The sequence below is a fragment of the Prunus avium genome, chromosome 4 (assembly GCF_965620075.1).
Source record: "Prunus avium chromosome 4, drPruAviu1.hap1.1, whole genome shotgun sequence".
NCBI lineage: Eukaryota > Viridiplantae > Streptophyta > Magnoliopsida > Rosales > Rosaceae > Prunus > Prunus avium.
The window spans coordinates 13207431-13226790 of record NC_142287.1 but is presented as its reverse complement, the minus strand read 5'-3'; the positions used below and the strand labels follow the sequence as shown (position 1 = coordinate 13226790).

The following is a 19360-nucleotide window of genomic DNA, read 5'->3' as shown; positions in this document are numbered from 1 at the left end:
AATTAATTAATAAGAAAATAACATTAATTAGAAGAAGAAAACAATACAATTTTTTCTCTAAATAACACTATTCTTCTTAAGATACATATATGTAACAGAAGTGAGTCCCAGTTAATGGGGGTCTCATCCAAACAAATGTGTTCCTTCCTATACTCTCCTACCATCCTTCTCCTGTTTTCTCTATTAGTGAGGATGCATAAATACTTAAAAGTAACTCAGCAATGTGGCAGCCATACAATGCTGTCTAGCTAACTTTCTGCTTGCTTCACAACAAACTTGTACAGAAATCAAGTCATAATTGTACACGTCTACACGAGCCCCAGTTAGATTGCAGTAACTGAAATTTTCATCCCACTGCAGTAACCAGCATTCCAAGAAGAACCGAAATTTCCGCTACAGCATTCCAGTTCTGACAGAATAAGAACTACTTTGTTGTCCTCAATCTTCATATTTTGGAAGCCTTGAAATGCATGAATAAGATAAGAAGGATTTCAGGTAAGGGGCAAACAGTCTAATATATAGGTTGTGAAATGTCATAGCTTGAAAGTTCAGTTGTTTAATAAGTTCAGATATTTATAAGATTGAACTTAAGCTATCTATCACTTCCACCATAACCTCATGCACAAATAAATTATCCAATATGAAATAGCCTAAATGCTTAACATATTAAAGTGTCTTCGACTAGTCTTTCTATTATTCAAGCAAAGCATCCAAACAAACACTAACCTTCATGAATTTTGGAACAGCCATTGCAACTAAAGAACTAGCTGCAGTATTCCTCAGAAACGTCTGGATTTCTGCTGTGGAGGGTATCCCATCCCCATCCCAGTATCTTTCCTTCTCAACTGTAAATGAAAAAAGAAACAAAAATAATATCAGCACATATCAAGCGAAAGAAGCAACACTTCTACATTGAAACAATTTAGGACTCATCGCAATATACCTGTTGTTGGTGATGGGCCTGGGAAACACCACGCTGCATTGGAATGCCACCAGGATTCATTCCACCACCCATTCCCGCCTGAGATGCAAGGTTAAAAGCAGTCATACCCTGAGGCTGCATTCGTTGCATGTTAAGCATCGGCCTGGGCATGGATCTGTTCATCCCTACATGAGCACCTGACATGCTTCCAGATACTGCATTTCCAGACGATACCTGGTCCAGATAATCAGATGAGCATGCACACATCCCCTAGAGTATAAAGCTTGAAATGCGAGACTTCCTATGTTCTCTATATTAAAACATGTTATTTTTCATGGAGTACACTCATAATATGTAGTAAATGACTCAAAAGCATGAATTTGTTCAATGCAAGGATGTAATTTATAGCAGATCAATAGTTGAATAAAATTCTATTGTGAATCTCTTTCTCAATAACAATTAAATCAAAGGAAAGGGAGGAAAGAAAATGGGGTACAATTAATTGTAATGTAGATATCAAGATGGCAACAATATGCGTTAAAATTCAATAAAATAATGACAAGTTGGCAGCCGACCAGCAACTGAAAGAGAATATGAATATACAAAAAAGGCTGGAAGGAGGTTCCAAGTTCTGGCATACAGACATTGAACTAAACTAAAAGCATCTCCCTTCAACAAGCACATCAACTTAAGCAACACTCATTTATGTAAAGAAACATAATTATGTCCATTTGTTAATGAAGCATAAGGTAAGAAACATCAGAATATTACATAAAAATATTATATATAAAAAATATTCATAGACAATCACTTAACCAATTAGACCTTGAAAAACCAATGAAACTGGTTTCCATGCATCTGTTTTTATAAAATATATCTAAACCCATCAATTTAATTTTCTAATCCATACCATCTTAACAGAAGATTTGTATGTCACAAGTCACAAGAGGAAAAGGTGACCACTTTAAGTTTATGCATCTTACAAAAATAAATGTGCTGATTTGGCATTCTAAACAATATATTATCCGCTGTAATTTACAGAATAGCAACACTATCATACTTTCTTGTTCTACATCCAACACATATTGAAATTAATATCCATGATTAAAATTCTTTCAAGAGGAAATCATTTTAAAATATATATGACACTCCTGAATCAGTAGACTACACAATTAAGTAGCCCTCCATTACATTTCTTTATTCTACCTTTCACTCCCATTTTGTCTCAAATTCCAACTAAATTTTGGCAATAAGCATTGTTTATTACTAGGCCTTCTCTTAAAGAACTGCAGCTTTAGAACAGAAGACTCTACCCATTTAGTTGTAAAACCATGTAAGCATACCGGTTGTGAAGGTTGAATGCTAGTTGTCCCTTCAAAATCTGTGCTTGTGTCTACTGGACGAATAGGATAATTTACTACTTTCTCTCCTTGGGTGGGTACCAATGCACTGATCATTGATATCACAAATACCTGGTCAAAATAGGGAACATGGGCGGAATATACAATAGCATCTAATACAAGTTCTCCTTTTCAATCTTTTTTCTTTATTCTCAAACTTCTTTGGTATTCATGAACATGTTGTCAAAGAATTGTAAAATAAAGACTCAAAATGGTGAGCGTATCACAAGGGACAAGTTCCAAGGTACAAAAAAAAAAAAAAAAAAAAAGAGGGGCAGGGGGAGGAAAAGTTAAAGAAGAAGAAAACCTTACTTGCGCCCTGGTAGAGGTTCAATACGAAAATACCTGAAACAAAATATATGAAGGTTTTTAGAAAGCAGTACTCCGTTGCTCATGACAACTCATGCATGAGATTCAAAATTCTTAGCACAATATTAACTGTAAGTTTCTTCAAATAATTTGTTTACAGCAGGTACCCCAGACTATCATTTGTCTACGAAAATAATTCACGTTTTTATAAAACTTATTAAGTGGCCCATTGCTAAGCTTGGGGAATGAACTAAATATTAGAATCCCCAAAACACCACTTGCTATTAGAAGCCCAACCAATACTACTCGTTTTACATGTTCTTTTTATGACTCCGCAATTGAAAGTAAAATAAGCTTAATTAAGTCTACGTTTCTTATTCGACCATTATGACAATCTGTAAGCAAAAATCTAGGGAGAATAATCATGAAAACATTAGTATATATATCAGCTTCTATACAAAATATGAAAGCTCAGACAGTATGCCATCGAAAGGGGTAGAAAGGAAAGGAAAGGAGAGAGAATAACAAGCATAATACAAAAGATATCAGAGACAAGAAGCAGTACTCATGCTCTAAAGCTTGTGCAGCTGTTATACGCTTTCGAGGATCATATCTGCATACACAGTTTGGGGAAAAAACAGATGATTAATATATTTTTCTAATGACAAAAGTAAGGCATTATCACATCTGAAAACTTAATTGCATGAAATAGAACTAAATATACAACCTGAAAACCTTACAGGTACAGGCTAATGTAACTAAGTACAACTTGAGCATACTTTAAAGCTATAATTTTAACACTTTTTAGATCGGACAACTGTAAATCTCAGAATTAAGAAAAATATGAGCAATGTATGATAGACAATGAGAAGAATGTTTGATCCAAGTTCCAACGGTCAGTTTGGACTGAAACCAATAAGATGCAATTTATCGGTGTCAGAAGCTCCAACTCTCTAAAGCATTCACTCTAACCCTACTCCTGACCGAAAAAATCAGTGCAAGAAAAAGGCAACCAATAGTAAAGATTCCACTTAAATTCTTTGATCTCAATTAATGCCCCTTAACTGCTTTTCATAATTCATATCCAAATTAGCTTGTAAATAACTGAATTTACTTCTACTTTCCTTTACAACTTGTGAACAGAAAAGCATGTCCAACAACATGTTCCAATCTGGGAAGACATCACTGACTGACCCATGTATCACACCGAATGACAGTAGACTTGGTATCCTCATTTTATAGCCATCGAATTCATTTTAAATCACTACTAGCTAACATTTCTTCAAAGACTTCATGCAGTAAAAACTAGTCATCTCCCCAAAACTTCCTACCCTATGCACCTCTCTGTTTATGGACCACCCTGTCACATTGAAAATATAGGAATTAAAATTCTCAACCACCCTCAAATTTTTGTAAGGTTGGTCAGTTTAATCCCAAGGAAAAGATGTTCCTTTAGTACCCTTCCAAATCCCGTGGTATTTACATGATTGTAAGAGATTGTCCCATTAACGTCTCCAGCTAAATACTTGTTATGATTTGATAGTGTTGTCTGCAGCCTTACTTTGTAAGTTAACGTGGAGCAGTTACTTTCTCCATTGCCCTGGTAGGAAGTGAAGAAATGGACTTGACTACTTTCTGGAGAGAAATAAGTTAACGTTTCCCTTAACTCCTCTCCTTATACTGAAATCTATTCATGGATCTCTATCTCAAGGCAAACAACCCTTTTCTACACATATAATGGGATGAATTTGAAGATGATTTTCTGAGGAAAATTTTGGGCTTCAATAGTCATTCAAAAGTTATCCCCTTTGTTTAATAAGAACTATGAAATCTGAAAGTAAATATCCTAATTAGTAGAAATCAGACTATGCATATAACATACACATTTACATATTACTTGCATCCCTTTCCAAATGCATCACATCCAGCTTTCGCATCTCAAGATATCCCTAATTCTTCCCTATTCTAAAACAGAAGTTCTTGTCCTAACATCCGATGCTCAATTAAAGCATGGAGAAAATTACAATGCAAGCATCAAGTAAGTCATCAACTTTGAACTCAATAGAGTACACAGGTAGTTGTTCTGAACCTTGGGGGAAAGTATAGGCATTATTACTTACAAACCTTAATACAGTCCGCACACATTATTCAATTTTAAATCCTGACTATTTTGTGCTCGTTATAATTATAATCCTTGAAACTTGTATTATCAACATATATGTGGAACCAAGAAACCATGTCTGTCTAAATATTCCACATGACTTCACTGTATTACAACACTATTCAGGTTGTATTAGAGAGCATCTACAATCCTGCTCCCTATTTTTTAGTTAAAATTTAGCTAAAAACACTTGAAAGCTATTTTAGGAGCTCTCTATCAAATTTCAACTCCAACCATACTCCATAGTTTAGGGAGTCATAAATGTTTTAATTTTTTTAATTGACCCTCTCTCTCTCAACATTAAATAAAAGTTTAAAAAGTATTAAAGCAGTATTTAACTATAGGGAGCCACTATGAGTTTTTTCTCTCCTCAGATTTAGGAGCTCCGAGAGGTCTCCCCTATCTTAGAAGGTGGATAGAGAGCATGGTTGGAGTTGTGTTTTTTCAATTCCTCCCTAAATTTTGTCTAAGGAGGTGGTTTGCCCGCGGTAGACGCTCTTTATCATCCCAATTTTTTTAACCATAACTGTTGGTATGCTATAATTCGGATGCTACCAAATTTAGTTTCTTAGTTTGTTTAGGGATATGATCTTAGTATCCTAAATTAAGGGATTGTGATTGTGGTTGCATCCTCTATACACATTTTTCATGGTTATGACTAGGGTGATTTAACTAAGCGCAATTTTATGCTTATCACACACCTACAACACTATTAAAATAAATTCCAAACCATTCCCATTTTACCCTCGTTAGTTTTCTTTTTACATATTTTTCAAATTTAACAGAGATAAAATATAAATATCCATGGTTAGAGACCATCAAAGTAGCCACGACATAGCTAATGGTCATAGATTGGTATGATGGTAAGAGATGTACAGGAAAGAAAGGGAATGATGGCAAGAGAGAGAGAGAGAGAGAGAGAGAGAGAGAGAGTTTAATTTTTCTGTTTCAAATTGGAAAAATAAGGGCACAATGGGAATTATAAGTTTTTGGTTTATGGATATAATTAGCCTGGTAATTAACATATCTCATTCTCTCCCAATTTGCTCAACAATAACAAAATGAAATTTATGTAAATTCAAAGGGCACCACTTACTCAAGCATCTTAGATAGGAGGTCATATGCAGGACTTTTTGGAGAGAGGTGAACTACACTATACAGTGCAGTATTATCACTGTCAAGAGCATAGACCGGGAAAAAGAACTGGTTAGTTTGATCAAGGGGAAAAAAAACCAAAAAATGAAAAACGAAAATGAAACCGCACATAGGAGAAATTAGACAAAAGTAATTCCTTTAGATGAGAAAACTTACTACTTATGCCCTTGAATATGTTGAAGGTCTTGTTGCCAGTGTGGAAGGTTTGCAAGTGTTGGCCACTTTTCTAGTGTAGGATGGCCTGATGTGATAACCATGGAATGTAAGCTAGCTCCATGGAGTACATAAAAGAAGACAAATGGCCTCAAAAAGTAAAACAAAACAAAGTACCTAGGACCTTGAATATCTTGTCAAGTTGATCAAGCTGCAGAATTGACATTATTTGTTTTAAGACATAATAGGATCAGAAAAATATACGAAAACTGCTGGTAATAAAAGCGTAAGAAAATGTAAAGACAGTTGAGGAAAATAGTTGTGAAAGAACATATTATACACAACGTTCCACAACCTGGAAAGGATTTGGTATAGCTTTGACTTCTGCCCCTTGAAATAGTGGCTTCAAAGTCAAAAGCTCGGCAAAGATGCATCCAACGGCCCACATATCTAAATTACATTTTAAGGAAACATTGGTTTCTAAATCAAATACAAAGCTTATTAGTTTTCTCAAAGGATTTGCAACAAATAGAATGAAAAATTTGGTGTCAAAGGATACCAACAGCACTTGTGTAGTGCTTAGCCCCAAGGAGCAATTCTGGTGCACGGTACCATATGGTTACCACAACCTGCAAGTAATATAGTTAACACAGTACACACTCAGTATTATTGTTTCAATGGAAGTGGATAATAGTGTTCAAGTAGGGGTTGGGGGCAATGTTCATTACTCAAAAACATAACAAAAGGCATTGGCCAAGTACACAAAATTTAACAAGAAAAAGCAGAAAATTTAAGAGATCTAACAATTCAAAAATGGAAGAAAATGAGAAACAATTCACATAAAAATATACGAATGACAGAGATCTAACAACAAAGCAGCTTAAGCACTGAATACTCAATATCTTTGAAAAATTCTTGCATTTTACTTGCTCTCAGATGCATCACTCACAAAAACAATCACATTTGATATCACCCAATTATTGTCTCAACCAAAGCGGCCCTTCAAGCAAGCAAAAGGATCAACAAGAGACGTTTTGTAGCTTATCCCATATAAAGAATACACAGGATTATAATTCCATGGAAAAATAAAATGCCAATCTTTAGGGATTTTCAATTTGCATAGAAATTGTTTTCCTCTTGGAAGTTATGGTTGTCGTGGAGATACAAATGCATTAGTTCCCAAAGGCATATAATTCAAGTAGGAGAATCAAAAAGGAGTGGAGAGAATCCAAGATTGGTATGATAAAAGTAACTAAGAAGATTAAAGCTCTAGATAGGATTTAATTCTAAATGGTACTCACTTCACACCACAGACACAAGCAGGAAATCAAAACAACTTTCATTTCTATCACTGTTCACTTACTTTCCAAAGCTTATAAAGTAGCTTTTTTATAAGGATTACTGACACATGAATCATTGAAGACCCAAAATGAATATACTTAGGGAATCTAGAAGACATAATTCTTGACAATTTAGACTTTGATAATGTATTTGAAGAGAGTAATGATACGACTATAAAATGCAGACTTAAAATGCATGTACAAATTGCATTATCAAAATGAAAATTACAAAGAATCTCAATCAGGTGGTGCTTGTTACGTAAATGGACTAATTTATGAAACTTTGAACTTAGCTCCTGTATCGACTTAGTTATTTAGTATACCTTATGGGTACCGCTATTGAGCCTTTTTATTGTTATAAATTAGAAAATATTTTATATAAATACATGAGAAGTTAGAGAACATCACATACACTCTTTAAAAAAATGATGGCAGCTAAAGAACAAACTAATAAAAACATGCTTCCTTACCCCGTTTTCAGACAGCGACTTAAGGGGAGCCTGATATATTCTTGCAAGTCCAAAATCCGCAATTTTAACAACTCCTTGTTCCTCTGCATCGCCCATAACCTAGCAACAAAAATTTGGGTAACATAGCAGCAACTTTTTGTCGGGAAAGCGAGTTTGTACAATAAAGGGTATTCATCACATGAGATGAGAGAATGAAAATTATACCAAGATATTAGATGGCTTTAGATCTCGATGAATGATCCAATTACTGCAAGGAAGGTTCCACACAAGCATTCCAACAAGTAAGATACAGCAATTGAACTGCACATGAGCAGAACAAAAATAAAAGCCATACATACCTGTGGAGATAATTCAGTCCATTGAGCAGCTGCCAGAGCAATGTCTTAATAGTGTACTGATTGATGGAATGATTAACTTTGTCTCTGTGGTGTCTAATAATTTCCTGTCAATACCATGTAAAGAACCCAGATAATGCTTTCCTCAATCAATCACATTTGGTCTTTCAAAGAAGAAATGGGAAAATACCATATACTCACATAAAGGTCATGTTCGGCGTAATCAAAAGCCAGATAGAGCGACATGTCTGCGTGGTTGATGTGAACATTCACAAGCTTCACCACATTCTCGTGCGATATTTCTCGCAGCAACTGAACCATCCAAAATATCTCATTTTTCTTAATACTTTCGAAATTTTCGTTAATGGGAAAATTCAAAATTAAGAGAATTAAACAAAAATAAAAAAGTGGGTGCTTGGCTTATGGGGAACCAGAACAAAATAGAAACGGAAAGAAACTTTGACGCCCCAAAAAGATTTTTTATTTTTTTTTCAAATCAAATTTCCCTGCGAAAATTTCGAACATTAACGTCTACAATTCAAAAACAAAACGGAAATTAAGAAGAAGATGACCATGATTTCGCGGATGGCGGTGGGAGAGACGCCATCACCGTCCTTGGACTGCTTGAATTTCTTGATGGCGATGGATTTGCCGCGGTTGTTAGGAGGAGACTTGGTCCTGGCAAGGAAGACGAGGCCGTACGTGCCCTCTCCGATCTTCCCTATCAGATCGTACTGTTGCAGCCACTCGGGCTTATTACTATGACCACTGTGGCTGTTGTGGTTGTTGTTATGGCCTCTGTTGCCGCTTGCGCTGCCATCACCCATGCTCCGTGCTTTCCACTGCCACTCCACCACCAATAACCAGTCACACAGATAGATATCTCTTCTCTCTCGCGCTCTCTCTCTCTCTCTCTCTCTCTCTCTCTCTACCTCCTTCTTCCCCGACTCTCTCTTTCCAAATTTTATTTTTCAATTTTCATCCAATTTTCCTTTCATTATTTTCTTCCCACTGTTTCCGGCGGGACCCAAAGAAATTGGTTTAATTAAACTTTTTTTTTGCGTTACAGTTTTTATGTGAATGATTTCTGTATTAAACAAAGGGAGTGTATTAGGGAAACCCGAGACTCATCTTATACCTCTCAGCGCGCGCGGAGAAAGACATCTTTTTTCTTTACTGTGACGACTTAAAGATTTTTTAATTATGATTGTGTTTATTATAATTATTATGTTTGTCAAATGACTTTTCTATCCCCGCGTAAATATAGTGAAATATGAGGATGAAGTTGCTCTCATGTTGATTAGGGAAATTGGAAATAACGGACAAATATCTAGCAACATAATTTCACTACTATTTAGATATGGGTCATCATTTGGCCCTCGGCTCGTGGCCGAAGTGGGTAGTCCGAGGTTTAATGGGTTAAAGCCCAACCTAGCCCGATGGTTAGGGTCGTTAGGCTCGCCCTGTTCTAAGTTTGGATAGGGCTTGGGCTTAGGTTTTGAAACCGCCGGCTCGAGGCCTGAGTAAGCCCGCTCATTGCCTTGTTGTTTTTTGTTTCCCTTATATTGCCTTATTTTCATTCTAAATATTTAAATAAATGTCTTGTCTTTTTGTACCCCATTTGGATTCAATAAAAAAACTAGAAAATCAAATTCCCAACAAATGAAAATATTAAAATCCAGTTTTAGTATAAGATACATTTTATACCAATATTGATACCTTAATAAGTCAATGTATTCTTTATACTAAAATCTCATAAAATTGTGTTTGATTATTTAAAATGTATGGATAATAAACCGCCAAAAATATCATTGAATACATTAGTATTCCAAAAGTTCATTTTTCATACTTAGTCAAATTTTGATAGAAAACAGTTTTTCAAGTATGATATGTAGTAATTGTCTGTTATTTACAATTTTCCTTAACAAAATAGTATGAAGTTGCTCTCATGTAAATCACGGAAAAATATCTCACACCATAATTTCACTACTATTCTTTTTTTTTTTCCTTTTTTTCAATTTCACTGCTATTTAGAAGAATAAAATGTTTTATTAAGGCAAAAAGTCACTTTTGGTCCCTGTGGTTTGTTATTTTTACTACTAAGGTCCCTACGGTTTCAATTTGGTCACTTTCGCCTTTGTGGTTTTCAATTCCAAGCAATTTAAAGACAATATCCAATTTCTATCAAAATCCTCTAACATCCGTTATTTATTGAACATGTGCCCCTCATGTGGAGGGCCATTTTGGTCTAAGCTAACTCCCCTCCCACCCCTCTCTTCAAAATTAATTGTTCAATCTCTCTTTCCGCTCCCACAAAATCAAACACCTCTTTAGCCGTCACCACCACCAACCTATCTCCCAACCACCCCTCTCTCTTCCAAACCACCACATCCACATCCAAATCTCCTCCCTCTCTCTCTCTCTCTCTCTCTCTCTCTCTCTCTCTCTCTCTCTCTCTCTCTCCTTGATTCAGCTTTTTTTTTTTATCGAATCCTTGATTCACCTTTTTTTTTTATCGAATCCTTGATTCACCTTGCACACAACCAAGGACGGATCCAAGAATTTCTATTAGAAAATTATATTTATATTTAATTTTTTTAATAATTGAATGGAAATTATATTGTGGGACCCATGACTTTACATAACTTTTACGAATTGGTATGTATCAATTGGGAATAGTCATGTTCTTAACCGAGGACAAATAAAATATTATTTTTTGAATAAAATAATAATACCTTATGTGAAAAGTTGCATTGTGTTAGTATGAAAATTGTGTTGTCATTTCCTAGACTCTAGCATAGGTTGGGAATTAGTATATGAATATTGTTTACTAGAAGTTTTGGCGCAACACATTCAACCCCGGATCTTCGAAGCATGACTTGACCGATATGAGAAACTTGATTTCAGATAAATCATGACATAATCATGCATTCACAATAGGATTCCTAGTTGGAGTTATTTTCACTCAAGTATTTTTTATGTTAATCTTATTTTTAATATGATTAGATTTTATCTCTTGAGATTTCTTTCCTAGTTGGACTCTATTTTGATTTAAGTTAAAACATTATGTTTTCATTATTCTTGACTTGGAGAGCACAGTTCCATAAGCCAAGAAAAAAGGGCTTTCGCCGGTTGGTTTTCGTTTGGTAGTGCGGTATGCCCATAATATGTTCAATAGTTCCTTCGACCATTTGCCATTACGTTGTTCGAACCATCTCTTTAAGCAATCAAAGATCGTGCTATTAGTTTTCTTAGCTTGCCCGTTTCCTTGAGGGCAACTTCGAGACGAGAACTATTGAATGATCCATTTTTCGGCACAGTAACTTTTGAATTTGCGGTTGTCAAACTGAGTTCCATTGTCTATCACGATGGCTCTCAGTATCTCAAATCGGCATATTATATTGCGCCATATGAATCTTACCACATCCGTTTGGGTTACCATGTTGAAAGCCTCAACTTCTACCCACTTAGTGAAATAGTTAGTGGCCAAAAGGACGAACTTCTTCCCTATGTCCATCCCCCAACTGGCCAAAGGCCAGAGTACCACAATAGGGTTAAGCTCCTCAGCTGGCTGTCGGGGTGCACGGTTTTGACAAATGTCACATTTTCTTGAAAATTGTTCTGCATCGCGGGCCATGTAAGGCTAACAATATCTTTGGGTTAGCGCTTTCTGGGCTATGCTCCTCCAACTCGTGTGGTTCCCACCCTTTGTGTATTTCCTTTAGCAACCATTCGGCTTTGCGTGGATCGAGGCATCTAAGATACGACCCTAAAAAAGATTTACGAAATAGCGTGTCATCTATAATGGCATACCTTGTGGCCTTTATTCATAATTTCCTCGCCTCAATCGGGTTGTCAGGTTGGGTTCCCTTCGTGAGATAGTTTATGACCCGAATCATCTATGTTTCTTCTTCGATATCAATCTGCATAACTCCAGGTTCGACTGGTATGCTGGGATTCAATAAGAGTTCCATCAGGGTAACCCTCATGTCCTTCATCGATGTCGATACGACATAAGTCAAGCGATCTGCCCGACCATCCATCTCTCTTGGTATTCGTTCCAATGTTATCTTTTCAAATTTGTTGGTTAAATCCTTTACCAGTCGTTGATACGCCCTCATTCATTCATCCTTAGTCGTGTATTCCTCGGTTGTCTGGCCGACTATGAGGCGAGAATTTCTATGAACGACTAAGCGTCTCGCCTTCAGCATCTCGGCAAGTTGAAGTGATAGTACTAGGGCTTTGTATTCTGCCATGTTGTTTGAAATTGGGAAATCCAATTGCGCCGAGTACTCCAGGTTCACTCCCTCGAGCGATGAGAAGACGACTCCCACTCCTGGTCCTGCCTAATTAGATGATCCATCTACATACAACTCTCATTGAGCCTTGTCTTTGTTTGGAGCTTCCTCGATTTCATCATGGTTTCCCTGCTGTTTGTTATATGCATAGCATTCTACTAGGAAATTGGAAATTACCTGACTCTTTTGGGCTATTTTGGGTTGGTATCTAATGTCGAATGCTCCGAGCTTGACAACCCATTTTGTAACTCTTCCCGAAAGGTCTGGTTTGGACAAGACTGCCTTGGTTGGCTAGGTTGTCAATATGATGATTTTGTGCACCTAGAAGTACTATCGAAGTTTCCGTTTGGCCATGACTAAAGCTAACACGAGCTTCTCAACTGGGTATCTTTTCTCAACCTCAATTGGACTCTTGCTCACATGGAATATGGGCTGTTGGATTGAATTCTCCTCCATTAGCAGTGCAATACTTACAGTGATTTCGGTAACAGCCATGTATAGGTACAAGGGTTCCCCTTGCTTCAAAATAGTCAGGGTTAAGGGATTGGAAAGGTATTTCTTCAGTTGCTCAAAGGCTTCTTTTTGTTCTAGTCGCCATATGTCTCCTTTCTTGTTTTGAATTGCTTAGAAAAATGGCTTGCAGCAATCAGACGATCTCGAAATGAATCGGCTAAGGGCCGCTATTCGTCTAGTTAGAACTTGCACATCCCTATGTGTTCTTGGATTAGGCATATTCCACAACGCCTCTACCTTCGATGGGCTGGGCTCAATGCCTCGCTTGTTCACTATTTGCCCCAAGAACTGTCTTGACGAAACACCAAACACGCACTTCTTCTAGTTAAGCCACATTCGATAGTTTCTCAATGTGTAGAAGACTTCTTACAGAAGTTTGACATGCTGGGATCTTTCTTGGGTTTTGATGACTGTTGAGGCCCAAAAAAAATCCACGGTTCGGCCCAAATAAATTCTCGGCCCAATGCAATACCTTATCGAGGAGAAGCCCGATTAGGGCACGCGAAAGTTCGTCATACGCGCTTGCACACATGCCACGCCAAGCAAATAAGCAACACGTCACGCTACAAGCTTAAGTGGGCCCAAGCCACTCAAATGCCCGGGGCTTGCTTGAGTGGGTTGTGGTATGGATGGTAACAAGTTGTCATGGGGCCCATCGATTGGGTCGAGAAATGGAAGTCTCGGGTCGCTTGGGGGCCTCGGGACTCAAGCCCATTTTTTAGGCCCAAACGTGGGTAAGCACAAGAGAGAAAGTAACCCATTGCCTCAACTAGAATAGCCCAACCAAAATAGCCCCATTGCTCCAACTAGAATAGCCCAACCAAAATAAGCCCATTGCCCCAATTAGAATGAACCAACTAAAAGGCCCAACACTTGATCAAAATATCACATCCATTGGATGAATCATGTGGTGGACTTAAAAAGCCTATGAGATTAGAATAAAAAGGCAGAATCAGACCTAGCACTCAATTTGAAGACAAAACCACAAAGGAACGTTGGAAGTCCACACGTGAAGGGGCTGCTGGGAGGCTTGGGAGCAAGTTCCAAGCAAAAATCCTTCAAGGAACCAAAGGATATTAGCACGCAAGGAGGGATGCCATATCTTAAACCAGCAGGCGCACCCACTTTCTTTCCTTCATCAGATTTGGCCATGGAAGGGGGAAGAAAGAGGAGAAAGAGGATGGGTGAAAAGGGGAAGCTCCCTTCTGAGGCAGCCGCTGGAAGAAGCTTGGAGCACCCAAAACCTCTGATTTTGTGGGATTGGACAAGAGCTGACCTTGCCACCATGAAGTAAGTCAGGAAAGAGGAGAAGAAAGAATGAGGAAAGCTTAGCTAGATTGGGAAGAAACCATTAGGGTTTCTTGGAGAAGAACAAACCCCAGCAACTATAAATAGGGCCTCTTCTACCCAACACAACACACACTTGGGAGAGCAAGCTTCCTCTCCTACCTGCAAGCTCAGTAATTTTCGTGCTTTGCTGGTCTATCACCCTTATTCCCCTCATTTTTTCCTCTTCTGGCAGGCTGCTCAGAGTCACCGACGAGCTGCCGGAAGTGATACTCAAGTCACCCATTTCTCTCTTTCCCTCAATCTCAACCAAACCTCTCTGCAAAACCCTTTCCTCTCCTACCTTAATACCCCATCTTTCCCCTAGAAACACTTAATTTTCCCTCAGTGCTAAACTCATGTTGATTTTGCTTCCATGCCACATGCCTCTCATGCCAAGCCCAAGATTTTATCTGTAAGCATGAAGAAATTATCTGTAAGTTGCTGTTGTTTTGGTTGGTGAAGGTAACCAAAATACTTCATAAGGCCCTGCTGCCCTTTCGAGGCATTTTGGGGCTTAATTTTTGAACTCAGACAAAGGGGACAATTTCATCAGCTAAGCCCACCTGCCGCCGGAAGAAAAAGACCCCTACAATGACCATGTCATTGATGTAGACCTCTATCGTTTTGCCGATCTAGTATTTGAACATTCCGTTCATAATCTTTGATACGTCGACCCTGCATTTTTCAATGCGAACAAGATCACCGTGTAACAATACAAGCCCGTTCAATGATGAAGGCTGTCTTTTCCTGGTCCTCACTTGCCATTGGGATTTGGTTATACCTCAAATAAGAGTATAGGAATGAGAAAAGCTCATATCCAGTGGTAGCATCTACCATATGATCGATCTTTGGTATCAGATAGCAATCTTTCGAGCGTGCCTTGTTTAGGTTGATGTAGTCTACGCACACACATCATCTCCCATCCTTATTACTTACCACGACCACATTCGAGACCTAGGTCGAACACCACGCTTCTCGAATGAATCCCACCTCGAGTAGTTGGTCCACTTCATCACTAATAATTTGGTTCTGATGAGGCATGAACCTCCTCTACCTCTGTTGGTACAACAGGTGGTTTGGATCGACGTTCAGCTGATGACAGGCCAACTCTGGGTCGATCCCTGGCATGTTTGAGTGTGACCACGCAAATACGTCCTTATTCTCTCTTAATAACTTCATTAGTGATTTTACCTCGTCTTTAGGTAGGAGGGAGCCCACCAACACTTTTCTATCGGGACAAGAAGGATCCAAAACTTTCTCCATGAGCAGTTCGATCGTTGGAAGTTCTAAATAATCTCTCTTCTTGCTCTAGTAGGTCCTTAGTTAATTGCTACAAACCCTCACTTTGCTGCAAAGTCGCGGCCTTAAGACTTGTTGCTATGCTGTAGCATCTTCTGGCCTCTACTTGATCCATGTTGTTATCAACGATGGTTTTCCTATATTCGGATAGGCACCTCATCACTTGGCAACATGTTGATGCTTCTTCATCCAATCGATGAATCTAATTTCTTTCCATTATAGCATTATACATGCTCGGTGGATCCACAACTATGAAATAGGGTCTTACCTGCGGCAATGACGAGTAGAGTCACGTCTCCAATTAGTTGTACTTTTGTTCCCTCAAATGTGTAGATCGGCGTTGGGAAAAAAATTTCTGATAGTTTACACTAATTAAATGTAATGGAAAATTTAAAAAGTAATGTTGTCCATGTAAGAGAGAGACTGTAGAATTATTATGGTGGGCTAGCTTATTGAAATGAATTTCATTTCATAGTTCATTTTATTGACCTATGAAATGAACTATTGATCCTTGAAATGAAATATTAATCTCTAAAATGAACTAAACTTTACCACAGCAAGACAAAAGTTCAATTTATTGGAATAAAATTGAAATGATCCTCACCATTGCGGATGCTCTTAAGCTGAAAAACAGCAATTGTCTATCCATCTAACTACCCACTTGCTGACTTCAATCAAATCAAAATTTTGTTTCAACAAAGTTTTCCAATCTAAGTCCGAGTCCTTTTAATTCCTAATACACCAACACTAACTAACTATTCCTAACCTCTTCACACTTGAACTAACACTTATATTTATATCAAAAGTATATTTACTTTCTTTTTTTTGTTTTTTTTTTCTTTTTTTAAATATTGACACCAAAAACGTTTTCATTATTTTTGTTCTCAAAAAAACGTTTGTAGAATTACACTACCAAACACATTTTTAGATCCACAATTTTTTTTTTCAAAAACAGTGATTTCCAATCTTCGCGAAGAGGTACATGCTATGTTGCAACTTAACAAAGTACAGTAACTTTTTCATATCTTTTGTTAGTTTTTAGGAACAATTTAGCCATATTATTGTGGTATTTTTCTGTTAATTCATTAGATATATATTTCCGAAATAATTTTATGGATAGAATGCTTTATTTAATATCTAATTATTGTTTATATTATTAAATATACTGCAAGTAAATAGTCAAAATTATCAGAAAATATTTTTAAAATATATCATGTATCATAAATATTATCAAAGAGAGTAATCTACCCCTTGAAGATTTTTATTTAAATTTCTTTTATACAAGCGATATTCTACTTTAATCTAATCTAAATTATGGGAGGGGATTCAAATCCGTTTGCAGAGTGAAGAACATATCTACTCTAGCCTCTGGCCAACTTGACTAAGCCCATATCTACACCACTTGAAGATCTAAAACTATCAAGTTGTAAGTAAAATATAATTCCTTTTGTAATCAAACTAGTTTTCATTTTCAATTCTTGACAATTTAGACAATTTAATAGGAGTCATTTACATTTTCATTTTGAATCCAAACAATTTAATAAAAGTGCTGCTAAACGAACCCTAAAATTAACTGAGTACATTATAATGTTTAAATTAAAATGTAAAATTAACTAAGTACAACTTATTTAACTACTAAAAATACTCATGGTAGACCTCTTTAATTTTTAATCTTTTAAAGTATTTAAAATAAAAAATGAAGTAAAATAATATTTTAACCAAAAAAATCTCTCTCTCTCTCTCTCTCTCTCTCTCATCGACGTTGCAGCTTCCTCTTCTTCTTTTCTTTCTCTCTCCTATGCAACCACCACCACATGGAATTGTAGTTCTCCACCACGACCACCATGGGTTTTTTGGAAACATCTGAATTGGGATTGGGATTGGATTGTTGCATTTGAGAATTGGGTTTTAATGAGTTGCTGGTGGAGTTGAAGGAGAAATGGTGACTAGGGTTGTTGATGGGGGTGGCGTAGAGAATAGGGTCTCAAGGTGGGGTGGGTCAGGAAGGAGAGAGTTTTTATTTTTATTTTACTTTATTTTTTAGTTTTAAATACTTTAAAAGATTTAAAATTAAAGAATTGACCATAATTATATCAATGAACATGTTTCAAGTCTTAAGGAGGGTGTATACATTGGGGTACACAATTCAATATATTCTTTTTGGTCATTTTATATAAGGATAAATTAGTAATTCAATAAATAGTTTAGTAATAGAGTGTGGTTGTAGGGGTCTTTTTCTTCCGGCAGCAAGTGGGCAGGGCTGCTGCAAGGAGCAATCTGATGCAAGTGTCCCCTTTGTGTCTGAGTTCGAAGATTAAGCCCCAAAGATGTCTCGAAAGGGTGATGACGCTTTAGGAAACTCCTTGGTTACCTTTACCAATGAAAATAACGACAAATTACAGATAAATCTTCTAGCTTTGCATGAGAAGATTATGGCATGGGAGCAAAATTATCATGAGTTTAGCACTTGAGAGAGAGAGCTGTGAGTTCCTATGAGGGGCAGAGGTTCTAAGGGAAAGAGAAAAGGATTCTAAGGAGGTTTGATGAAGTGGGAGAAGGATTATGAAGAATTGTGGGTAATCTTAGCAGTTTCCGGCAGCTTGACAGTGACTCTGTCAAAGCTGCAGCCAATCTGCCAGAACAGGGGAGCTAAGGGAAATGGGTAAGCAAAGCACGAAAATTACTGGATTTGCATGTGAGAGAGGAAGCTTGCTCTCTGAAGGTTGTGGGTTATGTTGTGTTGGGTAGAAAGGGTCCTATTTATAGCTGCTGGGAATGGGTCTTCTCCAAGAAACCCTAATGGTTTCTTCCCAATCTAGCTAAGCTTTCCTCTTCCTTTCTTCTCCTCTTTCTTGACTTACCTCATGGTGACAAAAATCAGTTCTGCCAAATCCCACAAAATCAAAGATTTTTGGGAGCTCCAGGCTTCTTCCGGCGGCTGCTTCAGAGGAGAGCTTCCATTTTCATCCATCTTCTTTCTCCTCTTTCTTCCTCTTTCCATGGCCAAATCTGATGAAGGAAAGAAAATGGGTGCGCCTGCTGGTTTAAAGGATGGCATCCTTCCTTGCGTGCCAAAATCCCTTGGTCCTTCGAATGCCTTTGCTGGAAATTTGTTCCCCCATCACGTGCTGAAGCTTCCAGCGGCTCTGCATACATGGACACCTTTGCTCCTTTTCGTAGCTTTTGTTTTCACCCAAGTGCTGAGGCTCCTGTTGACTTTTATGCTAATTGTATGGGCTTCTTGAGACAACAATGACTTGTCAAATAAATGGGCTAAGCTTATCAAGTGTTGGGCCATCTTGGTTGTAGTAATGGGCTATCTTTTGGTTAGGATATTTTAATTGGGGCAATGGGCTACTTTCTCTCTTGTGCTTACCCACATTTGGCCCTAAGAAATGGGCTTGAGTCCCGAATCTCCCAAGCGACCTGAAACTTCCATTTCTCGGTCCATCAATGGGCCTCATGACAATTTATTACCATCCATACCACAACCCACTCAAGCAAGCCCCGGGCATTCGAGTGGCTTGGGCCCACTTAAGCTTGTAGTGCGATTGGGTGTGAAATAATAATTTCCCACTTGGTATGACATGTTGCTTGGCATGCTTTTAAATATTACGCTTGATAGGATAATTGGCATGGATTTGCAGAGCTAAATGCATTTTATAATTTTAATCTC

At 37.5% G+C, this 19360-nt stretch overlaps 1 protein-coding gene across 1 annotated transcript; it reads right to left on the bottom strand.

Annotated features, from left to right (window-relative positions):
* Nucleotides 1-2: 2 nt before the first annotated feature.
* Nucleotides 3-9269, bottom strand: CDKE;1 (cyclin-dependent kinase E;1). Its single transcript, XM_021974147.2, has 16 exons — nt 8818-9269; nt 8447-8557; nt 8249-8352; nt 8115-8157; nt 7911-8009; nt 6660-6729; nt 6456-6550; nt 6278-6311; nt 6104-6188; nt 5889-5966; nt 3197-3244; nt 2635-2667; nt 2266-2371; nt 944-1156; nt 727-845; nt 3-460 (listed from the first exon to the last, which is right to left on the bottom strand). The coding sequence occupies exons 1-15, from the start codon at nt 9070-9072 to the stop codon at nt 780-782; spliced, it is 1440 nt and encodes a 479-aa protein (XP_021829839.1). The 5' UTR covers nt 9073-9269; the 3' UTR covers nt 3-460; nt 727-779.
* Between the last annotated feature and the right edge of the window lie 10091 nt (nt 9270-19360).